Here is a 22,916-nt window from a genome sequence, read left to right on the forward strand (position 1 = left end):
AATAATACGCGAGCTTTAATATCGAATAATTCCGTCGACTCATAATTAAGGATATCGCTCTGCGCAAGAAAAAGTTACTTGATTGCTTATTGATGTGCCAATTTATATTAGATAATTTTTTCTAGGAAGAAATGTTAAAATGACGCTATCTCAATTCAAAAGCATATATTACGTAATGATTTCAAACTTTCTTTAATGTGCAATATTATTTAGGCTTTTATCATATAAAGAATGTAGCGTCGTCGGCAGGTCATAGAACAGTAATAGCAGGGAACTCGCGCTCGTGGGCGAAAAGTCGATCGCCTTTAACGACATACGTCGTGTTGATCTCTCGATAAACTCGGCCGCGACATATGCTATCGATTGTCTCGCTTGCCGCAAATGTGGCGCAGGCGTGACATTCGCGACGACAATCGCGTTATAACGTAAAACACGCGAGTCGCGAATTTTTCGAAAATTGGAAAGTCAAAAAAAAAACAGATTAAAAAGGTCGGAAAAAGTCATATCGCGTGCCTCGGTCAAAATTAAATTGAACTTCAAATTCAAATATCAAGGAAATATTGAGGGAAAAATAATCGGTACTATAATCTCATCAAAAGATAATCTACTTTAAATCAAAACAGAGGGAATATTCTAAATATATATATATACACAAATATTAAATACATTCCCCGTATTTTTTTGCATAAAGATTTTGTTGCCACGAAAAATTTAAAAAAGCACTACAAAAATTTTTACCGTTACTGCTACGTTTGAATGTAATCTTTTTCAATATTTTTCATCTCAGATATCTATTTCGGAAACAGAGATGTACTTTGTGTAATGTAGTCCTTCATCAACGAGAATGAATTGTGCTATAATTCTGTCAGTAATTAATAATCTCCCTCCCTTTATCAAGATTAATAATCACCGCGATTGCATGCCATTGTGGTTGATCGAACTTTGAAGCATCAATATCGATATCCAGCCGATGCCACGTGAAAATCTATTTATGGCTTATTCGGTCTTTTTCGATACACGCAACGCTTTCCAGCCCATCTTTCGCGTTATTAGAAATGAAAAACGTAATCAGAGAGAGAGGATAAGGGAAACGATACCTCGACATGCAGCTGATTGCAATCGCATCACCTGATTACTTGCCCAATGTTTCTTCAAAAATCGATTATCCGTTAAGATATATATATATATATATATATATATATATATATATATATATATATATATATATATAGAGAGAGAGAGAGAGAGAGAGAGAATATATATGGAACTTTTATTTTCTGTAATGTTTTTAAAAAATATTGTGTCAATATTGGAATTAAAATAATATGAGAGAAAATTTTTGATCCGCGATATGACATACACGCGATGTATACATGTATTCTATTTTCCATTTAAGCAATTAAAACGAACTTTTTAAACGTTTATCCGATTTTCGAGTTATCACACTGCGGTATCTTTTTATTGCGCGCGTTCGCGCACGTATTTTGTAAAAAGTGTCTGAAAAATCATTCGATTGAAAATATAGCGAAATAGGATGCTGTTTTACGGATTTTTTTTTTTTTCAAACTTAGTCACTTTATGTGCTTGTTTGTGCATGTGTATGATTGGGATTTATCTTGAAAAAAGTTTGCACCGTGAATCAAGGAACAACTGTCAGTTATATCTTATTTAAAAAATAAACGAAAAATTGACACTTCAATTCATGTATGCGCGTTTATTTTAAAAGGACAAAAGAAAGAAGGGTCAATCTATATAAATTCGATAAAAATAATCCATCGATTAAAGCTCTGTGATAGAAACAATATAATAGTTCAGTGTGTGCGTCATTTAATCAACAAGAGAATACGTGGCATTTTAATTATCGAGCTTCATAATATCGTGTAGGACAAACGAATAAGCCGCAACATTTGAGCTGCACTTTCCGCATGTAAATCGACGAACTATTCATCGTGTTACAATCCTTCGTTAGAAGGACCTCAGAACGCGTGTTCGTTTGTTTATAATAAAAAAAAATTACTTCTTTTCTTCTCTTTTTCCATCGCAAGCACATTTTTAAGTTTTTTCCTCATGCAATAAATTATTGAAGAAACGACCACCGTTTTCTTTTGTGTTCCCGTGCGAAAAGTTTATTTACGATCGCGTTTCCAGGACGAATTTCTATCGCGGACACTGATTGGTTTACGGCTTTTCCATGTCCGCGTCCCTTCCACGTCGGCTTCGACCTCTCACCGTCAATGCATATCCGGTGCACCTCATTCGATTATGAAGCCCACCTTCCCCCTCCGCGCCTTTTGCCACGTTATCAGGTATGAAACTGACTGCAATCCAATTATCGTCATGATGGTCGCCGCCGTCACGACAAATCCCAGCCGCCCAGGCAGATTTTATTCGGCTCTCTTGTATGTTACGAGCGTCATCGTCTGGAGCCGACAGCTTTTATTTGGTTATCTGGTTTCAATCGGCTGAAAAAGATTGCCGTATAAAGAAACATAGATGTTATTGTATATGGTGGGACTATTGATGTGAACCAAAGTGTTCGTATGTATAATCGTATTTGTTGTATTGTTATTCTGCATACAAGCAAAACGATTTAAATCTTATTTTGTTTATTTATTTTCACACGGACTATCGAAAATAATTAATTATTTAAATAATTTATATAAATTATAACATTATTAAAAATTTTATATTTTAAATAATGTTATATTATATTAAAATGATAGGGACATATATATATATATATATATATATATATATATATATATATAAGAAATATATGTATTTGAAATGCAATAATCAAATTAATAATCGAAGTAATAATTATTAATTATAATTTAATTTTACGAAAACTTCTCATTTAAAACATTTTTTGAAATTTTTGCGCATGGGCTAACATCACTTTAAATATTATTTATATAATTAAAAAATTATTTTATATAATATACAGTAATCATTCATTTATATAATGTTAATTTAAAATACACAACATGATTTAATAAAACATGGATAAAGACCATCCAGACGAAGATATAAAAGAGAAATAAATAGAGAAATATATAGAGAAATATATAACTAAGTACAAATTATTACAATAATTACAATTATTATCTTTAATGGAAATAATACTTTTGAAATATTTTACTGTTTCCATGTAACGATAAAAATAATTATTTTAAATAATTATAGTCGATCTCTCTGAAAAATTAAGATAAATATTGATGAAATATTTATCTCGAATTTACATAAAATTAATTTATTTGAGATATATTTAATTAACACACAAATAAATTATTTTATTATAAATTAATTATTTGTAATTCACTGTAAAAAAATAGCTTATGTACTCATTTTTATATTTTGTTCCAAATTACTGATAATCTTTATATTGTTATTTTTCTCAGTTAAAAACGTTCTCGTTATTCTTGTTTGTTTACGGTATTAATTTATTTAGAACACGATATTTTCTGGTTATAATGATCCTAGTGAGTATATTATTACACACAAATGGTTGTTGCTGCAACGGCGGAAAACAAGCAGGGAGGGGAAATTAGTAACACGTCATTATTACCGCTATTAAGCACACTTTTTTTCTCTCTAAGGGAGAAAGCACTCCGATCCAATTAGACGCCATGATCTTCTTCACCGACTCGGCTCGACTCAGAAAGTAGAAATTTGCTGAAAGCCAAAGTCTAAAACCGCGCGGATATTACGCGTCATAGTTAGCCACTTTGCAGAGGAATGATTACTTTTCTTCTATCATCCCCCGTCTTTTTATGTCGAGTGTATTCTCGGAACACTTGAAGTTGAAAATCTCGATTGTAAATTTATTCAACCGATAATTCGTCGTTAAAATATCAAGACATAGTTTCATAGTATTTCAAAATTATTCGTATTTTTTTTTCTTGAGGATCGTATTGTGAACGTTTGCTGCTATTACATGATCTAATTAGATCTTTAAATAACATCGCTAAATGAATGCATTGATGAATTTGGATCACAAACGATTGAATTTATAATAAATAATCTTCAAATTTAATATTTCATTAGAGTGTTTTACATCGGACACGTTAGGTGTGGAATAAAATTTTATTCGTTATTTTGTGCGTTGTAAATTTTTTTTTTTTTGTCGTATATATTTATATATGCAATGAAAAGCATAAGTGAATTCAGGCTTGTTTTGTAATCATAATCTTATCTATCTATCTAAACTTCATGTTCTCTTTTAAAGTCGTCGCGTGTTATATGTAACATTTTATCCAGGATTAAAATTGATATTAGATCTCCTTATCAAAATAATGTTGATTACGAATTATATCGAAACATATTCTCCCGCAGATTCGATACAAATCTTGATGATGAGATGGTCCGCGTTATAGCATTTAATGGAATAGTCGATATCCTGTTTCTGACATTATCAGCCGTGCTGGTTTTAATATCTCATGGTGAGATATTAGGAAATGGGGGGGGGGAGGGGAGAAAAGCGAAGGACGTAATAAAGAACGACGTTCGCGGCAAATTCACGAGGACATCATAAATTCACGGAGCCGCTCGTACGTCTTCGCTTTCGAGGCGACATCACCTGACGTTGTTCGGAGGGGGTGGTAAGTACGGGGGTGGCAGCGGCTATACTGCGGCTTCTAATTTCCACCGACGACCTTGAGCAAAGAAATCGTAAATTTCTCACACCCACGTGCACCTGGGCGTGGTAGGCGCGACGGGAGAAAACTAGGGGGATGATTCCTCCCCGAAAACCGCTTCTCTTCCCCTCCGTTTTCGCGTCACGCAGCATTCGCGCGGTCATCGCGTTCGTCCTCGATATCGCATCATTTCGAAAGAGATGATCGCGTAAATCTTCCCCTCCGGGTTCTTCCATATTTTTTACCTCACCGACATAAATCGCTTTGCTTAATTCTGAAAACGTGTCGTCGTTAAATGTTTAAAGTTTTTAGAATATTTGTAACGTTACATAACAGTTATCTGTAATTGTATTTGGGATCTAATTAAATTTCTTGCAAGAAAAACTCTGGAGAATCGCCTCGCTTAACCCGGAAAGTGTCTCGCGAAACAAATTATTTTCAAGAAAAGTTTCTTTTCTTCCCCGAGAGAATACATGAATCGACAAATAAAAAAATATGTAAATTAATAATTTGCTTTATGATAAATATTGTAATACTGTATTGTGGTTTATAATATTTTGATAGTTTTTTCAATATTATTTTATTTTTGAATAATATTTATTAAGGAAAATATATTTAAAGTATTTCAGTTTTCGCCAAAAATTTTTAAAAAAAATTTCTTATTTTGTAATTGTTTAATGTTCAGTTTTATTAAAATTAAAAGATCCGAACATACTCGCGATGTTTTAACCCAAATTCCGCCGTTGTTTCCCACGACAAATGCATTTCGCTCCGTGCGTAACTACGCAAATTTCGCAGGATACCGGCACGACGGCGATACAAGCCGTATTTTGCATACCATTGTCGGGGAAAGTCCGCGACATACCCTGTAATCAGAACACTTTCGCTCCAAGTCAAAGGCGATAAATATCTGAATGCAGTTGTGCAGCGCATCTCGCTTTGGTAACGTGCACATTTATTTGCAATTTCGTCAACATGTCCGTTTTTACTCTTTTCTTTCGTCGACAAAACTACGACAGACCAATAGATCCGATTGAGAGAACTAGTTTTGTCTCTCAATCTTAATTACCATATCATTTGCGTTTCGAAACATCTGGCGCGATCTCATCCATGGAAAGCGGTTCATTTCTCATTCCCAGAATTGAAAATTGAATGAGATCGTCTCTCGTACATAATGGTTTTCAAATTATCGATACATCGCGATGACATTCGACTCTGCTGTTGCAGAATGGACCATGAAGAAACGGGGTGCCGGCTGGTAGTGGACAAGCGATCGGCCACATCGCTTCCGCCACATCGTCGTCGGTCGTCGCTCGCGACGCGTTCCCGGTACGTCGTTCTCCAGACCCGAAACGAGTGGCAGGTGTCGTGCGTGGCAGCAGATACGAGCTTGACAGGTGCGATAATCGGGGGTGGCCCGGTCGTTGGCGCCGCCGGGCCGGCGATGCGACGATGAGCTCGCCGAGGGTGCTGTTATCCCTCCACACCCGACCAAAGGTGAGTTATTTTTTTATCAACTAACATAACTTTTTTGGGCAATCATTCTTTTTTTTTTTTTCCAAAAAGTGCGATGATTTTTTATCTGCGTGTGTAATGATAATTATAAAATTATCACTCTAAATTATTTAATCTGTCAACTAATTATAATATTGCAAGCAAATCAATATTAATTTTTAAGAATATTAAATAAAAATGAAAGAAATAATCAATTTCATGAGAAAATTTTTAAATTCAACAAAAAGTAGATAAATTTATTAACTTATCTTTTCGCTTTAAGATTGTAAAATAAAATAAAACAAAAAAAATGTATTTTACTAAAATATATAAATAAAATACATTTGCACGAAATAACTTTTTTCAAAATTTAAACTGAGCAATCCAAAAATACCATCGATATAACATATCTCATTGATCCATTTACTCTGTCAACTTTTACGTAATGAGGAGAAAGTAATGGAAAACGTATAATCAGTGCGGAAAGTGCCTGGGTGCGAAGAGGCGAGGTTTTTGTATTTAAAGAGTATATAATATTGCAAAATGTTGTACGATGAGAGCTGAAGAACGCACTCTCGTCTACAAAGACAAAAGAATATTGTTAACGTGAGTGGAAAGGTTCCTGGATATATTATATATATATATATATATATATATATATATATATATATATATATGTTTTTTACTTTTGTGATTTCACAGCCCCGCGTAATAGCAAGGCTGGGTAGTCTCGGAAGCTGCAACAGCGAGGCCGAGCGACGAGGAGCAGGCGGTTCAAGGCCGAAATTATCCGCGTGGCCATGGACCACGAAGCGAGGAACGGAACCGGCAGCAACGACAACGAGAAGCTCACCCATATCTACTTCATCGTCGGCGACCGCAGGGAGACGGCCACTTACAAGACGAACCAGGTCACGGACATGGAACTCAAGGGTGAGTGGAGGGGAACTTTTGTTACATTTGCCGATGAGTTAGGCGATGAGTTTTCGTTAACTTTTCCGTCGTATTTGACACATTTTGTTTTGTTTATTTAACATCCTCAAGAAATATTTATTTATATACATAATTATATATATAAAATATATTACGATAAGAATTATCATCTCTCTTAGGGGTTTTCGTAAACTTATAAAGTTTTAAATTTCAAGTTTATTGAGGATTATATTACAGTTTATATTATAGGAATTATCGGATGTTAATAACTAATTAAAAAATTTGCTCTGTTTTTATCCATTTCTAATTGAAACTTACATGAAAATATATATTGTCCTTATTATCTACATTATAAATCTACTTTAATATTAAAAATCGGTGGATTTAATTGCGATTATACAATAAGATTCTATACCGATACAAAAGTATTTAATTTATCAGTTGATCCGACTTGCAAAAGGTATTTTCGTGAAGTCAGCCGTTCATTAATCTCTCTTGACGGGGGAAGATATTTTATCTGAAGGCTCGAGCCTCGTGTATTACCTTTCTCTACCCTTCTTTTCTGAAACTTTCGAGCTTTACGCCGAGTATATATTACTTCGCGGATGAAAAGATCGAGGCAAGCGAATATTCGACGATTTAATCACTTATCGATCCTTATCGATCGCGACACGATCGGCCAGCCAATCCCGTGGTCGAGATATTCACTTTACTGCCTTCGCCCTCGATATGAGAGAGCCTCCCTTTCGAAGCACTACCGAAATTATGTTTGCACACACTTCACCTTCGTTGCCGTGACCTATCGACCGGACCTCGCCGTTCCTATCATCGGCTCGCTCGAGTGGCTGGCCGATGGGCGTCCTTTTAGATCCCCGCTTCTCTCGGTCTAGCGGTGAAAATAGCACTAATACGCAATTGTGCGTGAACTCGCACTCGTTCAACCGACTCCTTCAACCCTTTGACGGTTGGTACAATTATCTCGCGAGGGAATTGACGATGCGTGCAGAAGCAGCCGGATTGAAAACTTTGCTATTGAAAAGCTTTTCGTGACTATTTCGCATTTATTTCTCCATATTTCGTCCGATTTTCCTTTCTTTTCCATTCATATTTTCCCTTTTCTCTTTGTTCGTTAATTCCGCTCGTAATTTTTCATCGCTCATTTTCTTCTTTTTTATCGCGCTTTTCAGCGTACCGTATTTTATTCTACTTTAGGCGCTACTAGTGCGACATATATATGTGTGCGCGGTATATTTTTCATAATTGTAGTTTTATTATATCTTTTGTATCGTTGCTGCTATGCGCATCAAAATTTCATGTACGTTTAACGGTATAATGGATTTCTCTCATTTAGCGTTCGCGTAACTTGAAACATTGTTTCGTTAATTTTTTTTATAATTTGTATTTTTTATTTTATTTTATTTAGACACATATGTATTAAAAGTTTCAACAGTCTTTTAACGATGCATTTTTAATTAAATATTTTTAATAATTTTCTTTGATGCAATTTTGTTGTAATAATGTTCGAAATATTTTCGCAGCAAATATTAAGTAGTTCAATCAACTAACTTGTTTAACGATACTAATTTAATTAATGAAACCTATTTTAAATCAATTTGTTCAAAAAAAAAAAACTTGATAATTGATACAAATAGATTATAAATGTATTCATGGGTCGTGTTTTCATTGAAAATTATTCGTCAGGGATGGAATATTTCAATTTTCGAAATGTCGGTCGCTAATTGTCCGCGCGTGTCTAATGCTAATATTATACGGTAATTAACGTGGCAAAATGTGTGATTACGATCGATGGGATGTGGTATTATGCGAGTTCAACGATATATTATTTGTATACTAGGTCGCGTTATGTAATTAAAATTCTAATACATTTACCAATCTTGTATAGGATCTTGTGTACGATCTTGTGTACGTGAGTTAAGGGAAAATGGCTTTGTCAGCATTGATGTTACAGTGGTTGTACACGATGGGTACAAAGTCATGCTACAACGCGGACAAGTCTCGTCAAACGGGGCCTTATTGTGTAGCATGATCTCCGATCTGTCATGTCGTCCTAAAGCTGTGCTCCCCGATCTGTTCAACTTCCCTGTTTGACTCTCGACAAGATTGCGCGTCGAGTTAAACCGCTATTTTCCGCGTTCAATATTTTATTTTAGTAACTTAAAGGTGAAAAATATGCGATGCTTATGGAAATTTCTGGTGGTCGTTTGCCAGAAATGACAAATCTCTAGATTACGAAAATATTAAAAGTCAAAAAGAAACATGTTTCAGTGACGATTAATAATTTTAAGGAGATTATAATCTTTTTCCCATGACACTTACGGATTATTTCTACTGTGTGGTGAGGTCAGGGAAACTTAAATTATTGTTGGAAATATTAAATTTGTTAAATAATTATTAAATAAATATAATATTTCCTAGATTACGCAAATATTAAAAGTCACATTCTGAGAAAAAAAAAACGATTGTATCAGTTTAAAGTATGTATTCTTTCTTAATATTATTAGCTGAAATCGGGAATCTTGAGCCATCTCTTTACCTTGCTTGCCTTCGATCTTAAGAGCATCACGTCGCTTTAATTACCTTCAATAGCATCGTGTTTCTCCCCAGACTATTACGTGCCATCGGTATTACGAGCGTTTATTATGGCTCCCACATACTTCCACTATGGTCTGTTGGTCGTCCTCGTTCCCTTATCGCTTTCACTTAAGTAAAAAGCTTTTTAACGAGGCCGACTCCGCGAAAAATATGCCGAGAGGATGATGTGCCAATCAATATTTAAAGGCCGCGAGGGGCAGAATCGAAACGACTTTTTTTCTCTCGACTTTTCACGGGGAACCAGAATTTCTCGATGTTTCGCGAAACGTTGCGCGAAAATGTGCGCGTTTTTTCCGGGGGATGAGAGAGGGGGAGAAAAAATGAGGTTTCCCATAATTATTCATCGGACTAGGCAGGTAGAGCTTCTCGAGAAAAGAACGAAGCGTGCAAAGGTAGAGATATCTGTAATGAAAATGAAGAAAATTTTTCTTTTGGTTGTGCTTTTTATTTTCCTTCAGGCGAAAACGCGTCGAGTTTGTTCTTTTTCGTCGAAGTCGTGCAATTTCCCGACGAGCTATTAAAGCGGAACTGACCGAACTGGAAAATCATATAGGTGCAGCTCTAAACGTCTCGCTCGCGTGAATGTTTCAGATGGAATGTCCGTTGCTCGATACATGAACGATCGCGTTTTTGTCCGTTATATCGATTATAAACTGAATAGCGCTGTCCTCGCGAACATATCTGTATTCTTTTTCTGAAAAAGAAAGAATGTAAAAGGAGAAAAAATAAACCGCGAACATCGCGAATTGGAGATGCTTAAATAATTAGAGAAGTTTTCTGATTTTTCGTTATTTATAAGAGAAATTCTCTTTTTATTTTTCCATCCCAAACGATCGTATCGCGTACGCTTTAATTAATCAATTTGATTAAATTAAAACTTGACAAAGAGATCATTTTTTTTTTATCTTATACTAGTCTACATTTTTTATCTTTCATTCTTCTCTTTTTATAAAAAAGATATAAAAACTATTAATCTTGTTAATTGTGTAAATGATAAAGCAAAAGTTGGTTGATACACTATAAAAGGGGGCATCTACATAAAAGGTGCTTTATGTTTCGTCGCGAGAGCTTAATGAAAGTAATGTACATATACTTTTTCTATTTTACCGTTACTACTTTTTTACGAAAGAACCAACGATGTCTTCTTTCGTGCTTGCGTATACTTTTTTCTTCTGCAGTGCTTCTAGCAATTATACACTGCATATTGCACTGGAGAAATGGCGTTTTTATTGTAAATTGTCAGCTTTTTATTAGCCTTTATATAGAACTTTGCGACGCGTACCCATTTTTTTTCTCGTTATAATAATCAATCTGCCTTATGTCATTTCTTTTGATGTTTTTGCCGACTATTGTAAAACTTACCGGCATTTGTCGAGCTTTTGTCCATCATCTCATCTCATTATCCGTGACAAGAAATTAATATCGGATGTCGTCATTATACTCTCTTCTTACAGCGGGATTGTTGCTACGATGTGAAAGTCGACAGTGCTCTGCGAGTGACACGCGAACAATCTCGAAATTGCACCCGGGACTATAGTTCTCATTATTCTCATAGATAACTTAATCTACTCTTATTTCGCTTGCAACATGAACAACATAATTTACGCGACTCTGGAATTTTTTTTAACGTAGCAGGGCAGCGCAACTTTCAATTTTTCATTTAAAAAATATTGCAATCATGTTTTGATGTCGGAGAGAGAGATTGTAGTATTGGATTTTGCTGACAAGCTATTTTTCAGTTTTCGTTTATGTCCTTTTTTTACGAAGCTCTCGGCAAAACGTAACGAGACGCATTTACGCATCTACGTAATGCAATGCACGGCCTCTACAAGCATAAATATCGATTGGTGGGCCGTGGCGAGGCTCTAACGTGCCTGCGACCCCACCTGCTATCCAATCAAGACGTGTCTCGAACATTCCTTACACGTTCTATTATCGGACAAGTTGCGCAATTGATATTCAATGTTATGAGATAATTTTTTTTATATTTCTAAACAATATATATTGCAGAAACAAAACAAAAAAAAAATAACGCATGGATATAATAATGCTTTAAAGATTATTTTCAATCAGATTTTGTACATAATTAAAAGAATCAATTAAATTATAAAGATAGAAAGTGGAAATAAGAAAATTTATTCGCATATTCGCGGAGAAAAACATCCGAAGAATATGCAAAATGTGAATATTTTTTGCATTTATATTTGCTTCGCATCTCCGTTCCGCGAATAACGATGTTGAATTCATGAATATAAATAATACAAGATTTTTATCGAATATACAGTCTATCTCGATTGTTTTAGCAGTAGATGCTGTTTTAGAAGGAAGGTTTACGGCAAAGTCTTACGAATATAACGGCTACATTATATTACACAGTTTATTCCATTTTGACGATAATTCTCTTTGAATCGGTTTCAAATTCAATTGCTTTTATCATGACGTTGCTCTTCAAAGATTCTTTTCTTTCGATGTTCTTCTTCTCGACGAAAACGGGCTCAGTTTCTGTGCGAATAGAAGAAATGTTCTTCCGTCGACGTATTTATCTCGACATATTATCACAGACCGGACTCGCCATGGTACATAAATAAAATTACGTAGCTTAATTGTGACAAAAGGTGGAATGAAAAATTATAGACGGAATGAAAAATCGCCGTATTTGAGCTACAGTGAAATGCTCGGAAAATAGAATTAAACAGAAGCTGGTATTTATTTTTTATTTTTCGTTAATTTATAATCAATAATTTATATTCATACATTAAGATTACAGAATACATTTTCACAGAAAATTATATCCATGTTTTAATGATTTTTATATACATCGGTGAAAGTATACAAAATAATCTCAAATGTGTATATATTCTGTTAAATGAAATTGTTGACTGAAACGCTAATGTGATTAATTAACTAAATTTTATTCGCGGACACTAGTAATTATTTATTATATACGAATAAGTTTTTATTCAAATATGATACAAATATAATACAATCGGACGTACAATTAAGTTTTTGGAAAAATTACTCTTTATTTTGAACTAAGACTTAATTTTTTTCATTATGTAAATTTATCAGTTTTATCATCGAAAATACATAGACATTGTCGCGTTTTATTCGCGAGAATTTTCCGCCTGTCGAGTCTCGTCGTCGGAATGAAGTTCGGACGAAGTCCCGGAAATCGAGTGCCGCGGAATTATCGGTGGCGGAACCGCTTCCGGGATTCGCTTCCGGAATGCACGGGATGGAACGCAGATTCGCCGCGCGGCACGACACTCATTTGCAGGAATCGTTCCCGCAATCGGGCACGTTTGAAATTCAATTTCTTGTAGTTGAAAGTTACGTTTTACCTTTATCTCTCGCGAATGAAGAGGTCGTGCGCGGACATGCGGAAACAATATTGCGTCACATTTATTTGTTTAACTCTCTCTCTCTCTTTCTCTCTCTCACTTTCGCGTCACATTTGCTTGCTATTATTTTAGTAAAGATTGGAATTTTATTGCAGCAAACAAAACGCGTTTATATTTTGGCGCTTATATAAATCTCTTATTGATACTTTTAATATAAATATATTCTATAGGTAATTAAAATCGTTTTGATATCATCTACATCTAAATACGAATAAAGAGTACAAAATGTTATTATTCGAAAAAATGTAGATATAATTTTTGTATTTTACGTACTATATAATTCAACAACGGATTACCTTTTAAGATATTCTACTTTTTTGATACATGTTTTGTGATATAAACTTTTGCCTTAAAAAATTCCACTTTTTATGAAAATATTTCATATATTCCACTATATATACACAAAAAATCTTTTTTCCGGCTTTCACGAATATCTTGTGAAATAAATAATTGCATTTTCAATCTTAAGATTGTGATAAAAGAATTTTCCTAGAGAATGCGACAGATTTCTAAAAAAAGAATGGGATAAATAATTTTATTGCGGACTTCTGATTTTATTGAACGCAACGATATATTCATATAATGTCACTAACATCTCGAACGAACGCTTTCTGACGGCGATAGCGCATTCTACACCTCGCCCCAATGATATTGGCCTCAACAAAATAATGAATAAATTGAGCGTGGCTCACAATAAAAATATAATCGTCCGCCGTACGTTTATGATTCACGATTCATTATCCTATTACTGCCAATGGACGGTTAGAAGATAGCTTCTCTCCACGTCGTTTCACCCTTCCTTCGGGCTGTTCTTATATGCTTTATTTCACTGCGTGTTGTGCGAATCTAACAGCATTTCGTTGTGTGTAAACTCGTTGTAAGATTAAATAGTTTTGGACGAGATATTTGTTTTGTAACGAGATTCGTGCGATCTCGAGCTGTCGTCAAGTAAATTTGAACGCGATGGAAGAAATGGTTTTGATTATTTTTTATAAGAAAGAATTCATTAATTAAAGCATAATTAAAGCAACGATAGAAGCTCATTAATGCAGATTTTTTGAAATTTTTGTAGCTAATTTTATTTTATCGACAACAAATAGGAATTTTATAAAGCATTTAAGAAGTTTTCGACATATCTAAATGAAAGAGATAATTTACGAAACTTTTAATTCGAAATTTGCTACTTTATTTCGATGGTCTTATCGGAGAATTCGATTATACTACAAACTTTCACAAACGAACATTTAATTCGGTTGTTGATCAAACCGCGCCTTGCTCAACGAAAAAATATACAGATATATTTAAATTTTAAATCACACGCATGTGATTTTCCGCGAGTAAATTTTTATCGGAATTTTTTAAGCGTGCATTCTCTATGATGAACAGTAATATCACTGAAGTATTATCTATTAAAAATATATATGCCTGATAATTACAACTACGTATTAATTATGACAGTGTTCAAAATTTTTTTCTACATTTATTTCAGAAAAATTTTATGGAAATTACCTATTATGTTTATTATAAAAAAAAAAATAAAAAAAAAACGAAATATATTTGCTTTAATCTTTGGATTAAATTAAGCTTGAAATAAATTTTTTATTCATATTGTCAAGCAATAGATTTCCTTTTATAAGAATATACACACACACACACACAAATCACGTATAAAACAACGAGAATGCGAATTCTCTTTATTTTACGTCGAAACTTACATTAATAATGAATTATGAGACTTGCGAAAGTATTTTATGAAGGATGTATAAATTTTTTTATTTTTAAATTGAAATATTTTACACAATGACATTTGTCATCAAAGAATGAATTGTATTTCCATAAAATGTTCTCTCTCTACTCTACACATTCTATTTTATATTATATAATTTATATTACTTTTTCAATTCAGTATATATTTTTACATAAAAAAATCTCTCCGACTTAAACCTATCGATACTGCATATGTATTATTGGATTTAATTACGATTCGTGATTCGGGAACGACCAATCGTCGTCGTTTCGAATTATCAGAGGATGGTTAAAGCGCTTTAAACCGTCGATCATAGGAGATCGCTCCTTGAAGTTGACTGGCAGAACGTTTGCTGATAAAGAATCGCGCATTTGATAAAAATCTGTTCGCGAATTCTCATAACTTGTCAATCGACCAGCCCTGTGCGATCTCTCTCTCTCTCTCTCTCTCTCTCTCTTGTTTCTTTCCTGCGAGGACCTTTACACTACGTTCAGTGAGTCTAATTTAAGACTCATCCGTTCAACCTTTCGACGCTCGAGGTTACCTCGCGATTTGCACTCTAAGTGGCTTGAATTTCTCTATCTCTTATAGACGAGAATGATACAGAGATTTTTCGAGAATTCCAGAAATATCCATTATCGCTTAGAAAACATCGATGCTTGTCATGCACTTGAAGGATTAACTTTTATACAAGGAAAAAACGTGCATATCAGACTCTTTATAAAATATTTTAATAATATATATTTTTTTTAATTCAGTTTTTAATTCAGAATTTAATTCAAGAGTTTAATTCCTATACTCACGATTTTATGTCACTTTTGATCTTATAAAAATTATAAAAATCACATGCATATTTACTCGTACAATAATATATTGATAACGTGCTTCCTTCGTAATAAAATAACACGCTGTGCATTTGCATCTGTAAAATACACAGTTTGTCAAAGCACGTACTTATGTTTTTAAATGTCATTGCCAAGATTATTATATCCGCGGATTTGGTTTAGTTGCGAACGTACGCAAGGAAGAATTCAGTTTTACGACGCGAGAAAATCTGCGATAAGTTTCCGCAAGCGAAAGCTCCCGCTTTACTTATTCACATAATCCGGGCACGTTTGCGGACCCTCATCGAGATGGATATTTCACAGGAGAGTGAGAGAACTTATTCGGGATATCTCTGCTTAAACGAGGTAAAGTGCTCGACGAATTCTGGAATCGTGATGAAGGGCTTGATCCTGGCTTTTTGTATTATACGATTCGCATTACGCACTTTTGAAAATAAAAATTGTCACAGACGAGATAACTTTCTTATTAGCAGTATTATTTTATAATATCTGGGCACATATACAGATGTGAATTATGATGTTTATGATATCTTGTCAAAACTGTAACATATAATATATAGCGTATATATGTAATGTAATGTAAATATTTATTTTTTTATAAAAATTTTTTACTCCAAGGGTTAAGGATTTAGCATTGAAAGTTGAAGATTCTGTTGCACGCCATGAAAGTCTAGCGAAGGATTTTGATCTTTGCATCAAATCGAAATATTTTAACATTCTCTTCAGCAACAATATGCTTTTTTTTTACGAAGGCTGTATTGGTTTTTCTGCAATAAAGGAAACGCGGTATTTGCGAAAAAATATGTTGCGGTAACCCGATTAAAGCGTCATAAGAGCAATAGTGACCAATAAACACTTGATACAAACGGATCAATATCTCGTTATGTCACGTATTTTTCCCTTGAAAAGGGAGAGTAGAGAAAAAAATGCCGGCGCGCGCGACATATATTTGATTTCGTTCTGTTTGTCCGATCTCGGCTCGATTTCTCTTTTTTTTTTCTTTTTTTCTTTTCTTTACCGCAGAGATATGTTCACGACTAGCGCTTTTCAACCTCTCCATTTATTGTCGAATGTCACGCGTCCATCCCTCTTACACTCACGACTCTCGACATTATATGTGAGAAAATTTGCGACACTTCGATATATTCTCGCCAGAAAGGTCAACATAGAAATGAAAGACTAACCAGAACTTTGGCTTTTTCAACGACGGACATTTTTTCTCCCCAATCAATGTTTGCTTGACTATATTGGGGCCGACTGAGGTTTGAGTGGCCATTCGTTTCACTTCCGTATCGCCAATTCTATGATCAATGGCTCGATATTGTTCAGCTTCGTGCGAAATGCGAATTTTCAGCTTTGTTAAGCAAATCCGAATTCCGAACGCGTTTGATTGTTTGATGATTGTGTGTGATTAAAATCCAGTTTTGAATAATATACCGTGTATATTGGAATAGTTTGTCTTATTGTAAATGAGATACTCTTTTCCTCTCTCGTATTCTTTTATTAACTTGTTGTAAAAGATAGAGATGAAATAGCGTACATAATTTGAAAATTTAGTTAGAAATAAAAAGATATTTGCTCGAAAATGATGTTAATGACTGAATTACGTTATCGTTGAAAATTAAATTTATACATCAATATATGTTCTATAAATCGTGCAATAATAATAATATAGCACCAAATCTAAAAAAAAACAAATGTTTTGCGTCTGGAATCTCTCTCTCGCATTGGAATTTATTCGATGAATAATATTATTTACAGGCCGACTTTTCGCCTCTTTTCACACGTGGGTGAGATCGCCTCCCTCTTCGAACGCTTCGAAGTACATTATCATGTAAATCATAACCATCGGGGGATGAAGTTGCGAAAGCGGGGGCGGGAGATGAGAAAGGGGTTCGTTTAGATCGGTCGGATCGGCGCCATACAAGGCGGACGAAAATTTGACGGTTCGCTCGTAAAGCGTTTAAGTGCCATGAAAAAAGCGAGCGCGCGTGTGCACACGACCATTCTGTAATCGCCTTCGTTGTACTTAGGGTGTTCGAGCGTTTTTATGACGAAACGGATCACCAACCCGGAGACCAATGCGAGTATTACGGGGAATCAGAAAAGGGAAGCGCGTGATTGAGCGAACAGCGAATTATTTAGACGAATCGACTTGCATCGATAAAATTTAATCATTTTCTTTGTCCCGCATTGTACGGGATTATATTCATATTAAATAAAAAGAGATTAAAAAACTAGAATTGCTTTTTTCGCAATACGTAATGTTACATGTTATGTCAAAATAGAATGGAACAACGATTCTCTCTTATTTATTTATTTATTTATTTTTTTTTTTATATACGCGAAATATAGATATTTGTTTTTATGTTATGGTTGTTGTGTAATAAAAGTTTGCATTGTATTTATTGCAGTAGTTAAATTCGTTGCAAAGACTAAACAAACTTTTATCATGAAAATACATGTATCAAGCGAATATTATTATTCTTGCAGTTCATATATAATGAAAATTATATTATTTTATTGTAGTATTGCTGCATTTTTTGACGATGCATAATTGAAGAAAAATAATAATTGTTTCGTGCGCGAAAGTCTTTCGGAAATAACTTTATTCATGAAGATTGTTTCGAAAATGTGCTTACAAATCTTGAAAAAGTTATTCTTAATGTACAATATAAAAAATTACTACGGATATTAATATTAATTAAATTAATATTTAATAAATTAAATATTTAAATTTAGATTATAAAAAAGCCTTACACACTAACTGAAAATTTAATATATTCACTATGCAATATATGAAATGAGAAACTCGTCGCGATTGCTGGCCTCGGGATGGAATTTATTTTATTTATTTTATTTTTTTAAGAATCTTTTTATTTAAAATTGCATTGGAATAGGAAGGGAGGCAGATTCCAACACGTGCCGTACAATTAAAATAAAAAGGAAAGATTTTTCTAGCAAACAATTGTGTTTGCGAATGATATTTACAATAAATTTTGTTGCGCTTTCGATCCATTTTGAATGTTGCTCTCATTGCCGTTTGGACCGATGATACAAACAATCGTTTCAGGTTCAATTAGCATCTCGAATTCACGCGTGGGCGTGGTAGACACGCGCTGCATTCGTGCAATGCGCATTTCTCGTAGCATTTATGCGCGGCTATATTTCTACAATGAATTGAGCTCTGCTCGGTTGGCGGAAAGATTACGATTATTAGCAAAATATTGCGGAGATATTTTCTGCATCTGCATATATTTACCAATATTGCGGTGAAAACGTTATTTTATAAAATTTTGCAAAATATTTCTTTTTATCTATTTGCTGATAATTTTTGAAAAAATATTTCCATGTTATTAAAGAGAGTATTAAACGATTATCGTTATTATTTTTCAGAAGGCAAAGTAATACATTCTAAATTAAAAATGAAATTATTTGTGTGTTATTTTCTTTTTTAAATTAAAAATGATTAATGTGAAATGTTTGAATGTGTTAATCCCCTATATTTAAAATATTAATTTTAGAATATATATATTTAATATTAAATCAAATATTTAATTATATAAATCAGATTGAAATAATTATTTATCTTATCATAGGCGCAATAAAATATTTTGATATATATTATTTTTATTTTGTACTCATACGTTTACTATATATACAATTTATCAGCTTTTATACAATTTATAATTTTTTAAATTCGTTTTTCTTTAATCATATTAAATAATTTTATAGATTAGCATAAAATGATTATTTTCAAAATAAATGCGATTTGTCATTTTTTGGATTGCTCTTTTGAATTATTATTTTTCTCTTTTAATAATCTTCAAATATTGCATTTCTTTCAAATAAATATTTCTTTTGTGTTTGCACATTTTTGCGGAAAAAAATATATGTAAAATTATAAATCTTTTATAGAAACAAGATTATTCAAATAATTATTTTTAATGGTTTGAATTGTTTTTGTTATATCCATTATTATAGTTACTATTTTATTTCTATTTTTATCGTGAAATAATGAAATTTTTTATGTTACATTACTGAACGGACATACATTGAAAAATCTTTAAATTTCTTTACAATGAGCATATTTATTGCTTATACATATAAAACTTTATTATTAACAACTAAATCAAACAATCAATTACTTGATTAAATTACTAAAGGAAATAAAATTTTTAATTTTTCTGACGAAATAATGTAAATGTCCTTTGTCATTTAATCGCGTTGTGATAAACCTTTCATTTGACGAGGCAATCTGGACGTACAATAAAAGTGTTTATTCAAATTTCAGCAGCGTCGAATATAGCTTTTGTTTCTGATGGGCTCGATCGCTAGTATAGAGTTGTTGTTGTTAAAAGTAAAAAAATCGACGAGTGTATTCTCGATATTTACTTTTCGCCGTAGATGCACTTCTCCTTTCCTCGGCCCTTCGACAGTAAAATCGCGGCAGAAAACTGCTGCGCACCCTCGTAAAGTTCGCGCATGAAACGAAACGAATTCGTGATAACGTTCCGTCGGGGTGTGCCATTTCAACCCCTTTCTCTCCACTCCCCTTTCCCTGTTACCAGATAAATCGTGAAATACCATGATTTCTCGTGTTTCGTTACACGAATCTCCCCGGCGCCGGCGCCGCGTTTCCTTCCGCGCGCGCATGGGACGGACGCTCGGAATATTTTTATTTCATCCCGGGCGACGCGCGAACGTCAGTCAGGGGGATGAGTTGAAAAGAGAGCCCGACCTCGGGCTCTTTTATAAATGATCGCGCGATGTTGTTTCGCCGCACCTCTATTTTTCATGCGAGAATGGGACGAGATCGTATTCCTCCCCCTCCCTTTCTTCCCCGCCGGTGCATTAAGATGTATTGTTCAGGATCGATTATTAACCTACGTCATTATTTGAATAATATCGCCGATAGATATCAATAGACATTGCGAAAATGGCACGATTCTATATCTTCTGATATCGCGTGTAATTAGCAGGATAATTAGAATCATAGCCACTTGTATCCTACGTTTTTCATTGCCGGGAATAAAATACAGAAATTTATTCGTTAGTCTACCGCGAAAGTCGGTTGTCGGATGTTGTTGGCTGTTGAATTTGATACTGAATACTACACTCGCCGAGCTTTTCAATATTTCAAGCTACTTCACGTAGTCGTGCTAAAATAAGAGGAGAGACAGGAACGGCGCGGTGATTGAATCATTTATTCAACGAATTTTTGCACAGCTTTCGATGTTATTCTTCGCGGCGATGCAAACTTTACTCCGTATGCAGTATCATACGCCGGGTTTATTTTATTTTATTTTATCTTTTTTTTTTTTTCTTGGGAGATTTATGTGCGATGTATGTATTCTTCATGAATTTAGGAGCAATTTATTTTTATACCCGTTAACGGTAAAATTAATTCCGCGATGTTGCCAGGATAATTAAATTAAATGTTTGTTAAAGTAGTCTGCGATTTCTTTAATTTCGAGAAAAATATATTTATTCAATTTAATTATTATTTGTAATTGTATGTTAAATTAAACTAACTGGAAAATATTGCCTATGTTACATATGTAGTTTGCTATTTTCAAGCTCACTCCAATTTATTAAAACGAACTGTAATCACGGTCGTTAACATCCCGGTCTGACTATATCCGTGCTGTTTAATTGATTCGGAAACTTTCCGACGGTGGGTACCGGGCATTTACCGCCGTCGCGTCGTTCCGGCGGCGTTCGTTGCGTCGTCGATAATAATTACCGGGGGCCGCAGTAATACACGTTCTCCCTCTCTCTTGTTGCACCACACGGATGATAGAATGAATAAAACGATGCACGATACCCGTTACTATGCTCTTGCGAGCGTTAACGCTCGATATACCGGAAAGGGTACGTCGTGCCCGCGCCGAGTTATCCGAATGGGCGAGTTTTGTTGTCCGACAGGAGAAGGGAGGGAGAAACTGACTTTTACGGCCGCGTTTGGCGCTCTCATTGTTGGGAAGCCCGAGTATAATCGGAAGACAGCCACGGGGTGATAGCGGCGTTTAATAAAGTTAATATCACCCTTGCACGCGCGATTGTAAGAACGGGTTGAAGGTTAATAGCGAGGAGTGAACCGGCATCATATAAATGTCTTCTTTATCACATATATTAATTATTATTATTTAATATTATCGGGACACAGAGTGTCCCGATCGTTCGAAGGATAAGATAACTCTAGAAGAGATGATAAGATCATCTCGTTATATATACATGAGGCGTCGTTATATTTCTCGAATTTGTTAAAAGCGACAGAAAATTCAAAGATCTCGTTCGCGAATAAATCTTTGGAATAAAAGGAAAATTGAATCGTTTTGTCTTTACAGAGCTTTTTAGAAGCGCGGCAGAGGCTGGCCCTCTGGACATCGTAAAGCTTCGCAAGGGAGACAAGCTCCTCAACATTTCGACCCATCTACCGCCGAACACGCCCGATACGCCCTACGTTCTTCAGGTAAGTTATATTTAAATTAATCTACGTAATCTACATCTAATTATATTCCTACATCCTATGTATAATAAAAATGTGTTTATTAATAATGTTATGTTGAATTGACTTGTACGAACGTAATGATACAGCGTAACTCGTAAATATTTTCTGCGTATCATTGCGACGATAGTCAAATGGATAGTGAGTTGCTAGGACACTTATTGTTTTACTTGGGCGATCGAGGAAAAAAAAAGATGCGCGTATCAAAATTCTTACATCGCGAAACGTAGAAATATCGTGTGTATCTTAATTTGCGTATTTGTTCAAGTTTATGGTCTAGTGGAAATTTCTTGAATTGCAAACTTTACACTCGTTCGTCACAAGTGACTCGCTTTTATTCTATTTTCCATCATTGAATTTAATCACTGATAATTTTTGTGGAAATATTTTAATAGTTTTTAACAAATAATTTGTGGTTTTTGAAAGTTATATAAAAAAAAGAATTGTTTATTATACTTGTATGAAGAGGTACGATGCATGAATGATTTTGATTCGTGCTTTTTCGTAGCGATTAATTTTTACTGGAACAATTACATCAAGAACCATGTGTTTCGAGCGAGTATAATACGTCTTGCTTTCGGATAATGAGCGTTAAATTTGCGTAGCTTTGTATAATGGCTATAGCATTACCATAATTAGTTTCATCGCGCGTATGATGTGAATCAATATTGTCGTTAAAATATTACGAGTTTATATCGCGAGACTTTGGTGAAAAGCTTTGATTATCTCTTTCAT

General features: G+C 34.2%; 1 protein-coding gene across 2 annotated transcripts in view; it reads left to right on the forward strand.

The window, feature by feature from the left end:
• The window catches only part of LOC126851381 (uncharacterized), a 127,836-nt gene that overhangs the window by 85,658 nt on the left and 19,262 nt on the right, over nucleotides 1–22,916 (forward strand). For both annotated transcript variants that reach the window (XM_050595292.1, XM_050595293.1), the window contains 3 exons: nucleotides 5,865–6,134; nucleotides 6,834–7,064; nucleotides 22,021–22,145. In XM_050595292.1, coding sequence (XP_050451249.1) covers nucleotides 6,932–7,064; nucleotides 22,021–22,145 — 258 coding nt within the window. In that variant the 5' untranslated portion in view covers nucleotides 5,865–6,134; nucleotides 6,834–6,931. The remainder of the gene's footprint in view (nucleotides 1–5,864; nucleotides 6,135–6,833; nucleotides 7,065–22,020; nucleotides 22,146–22,916) is intronic.

The sequence above is a fragment of the Cataglyphis hispanica genome, chromosome 8, assembly GCF_021464435.1.
Source record: "Cataglyphis hispanica isolate Lineage 1 chromosome 8, ULB_Chis1_1.0, whole genome shotgun sequence".
In the NCBI taxonomy this organism is placed as follows: Eukaryota; Metazoa; Arthropoda; class Insecta; order Hymenoptera; family Formicidae; genus Cataglyphis; species Cataglyphis hispanica.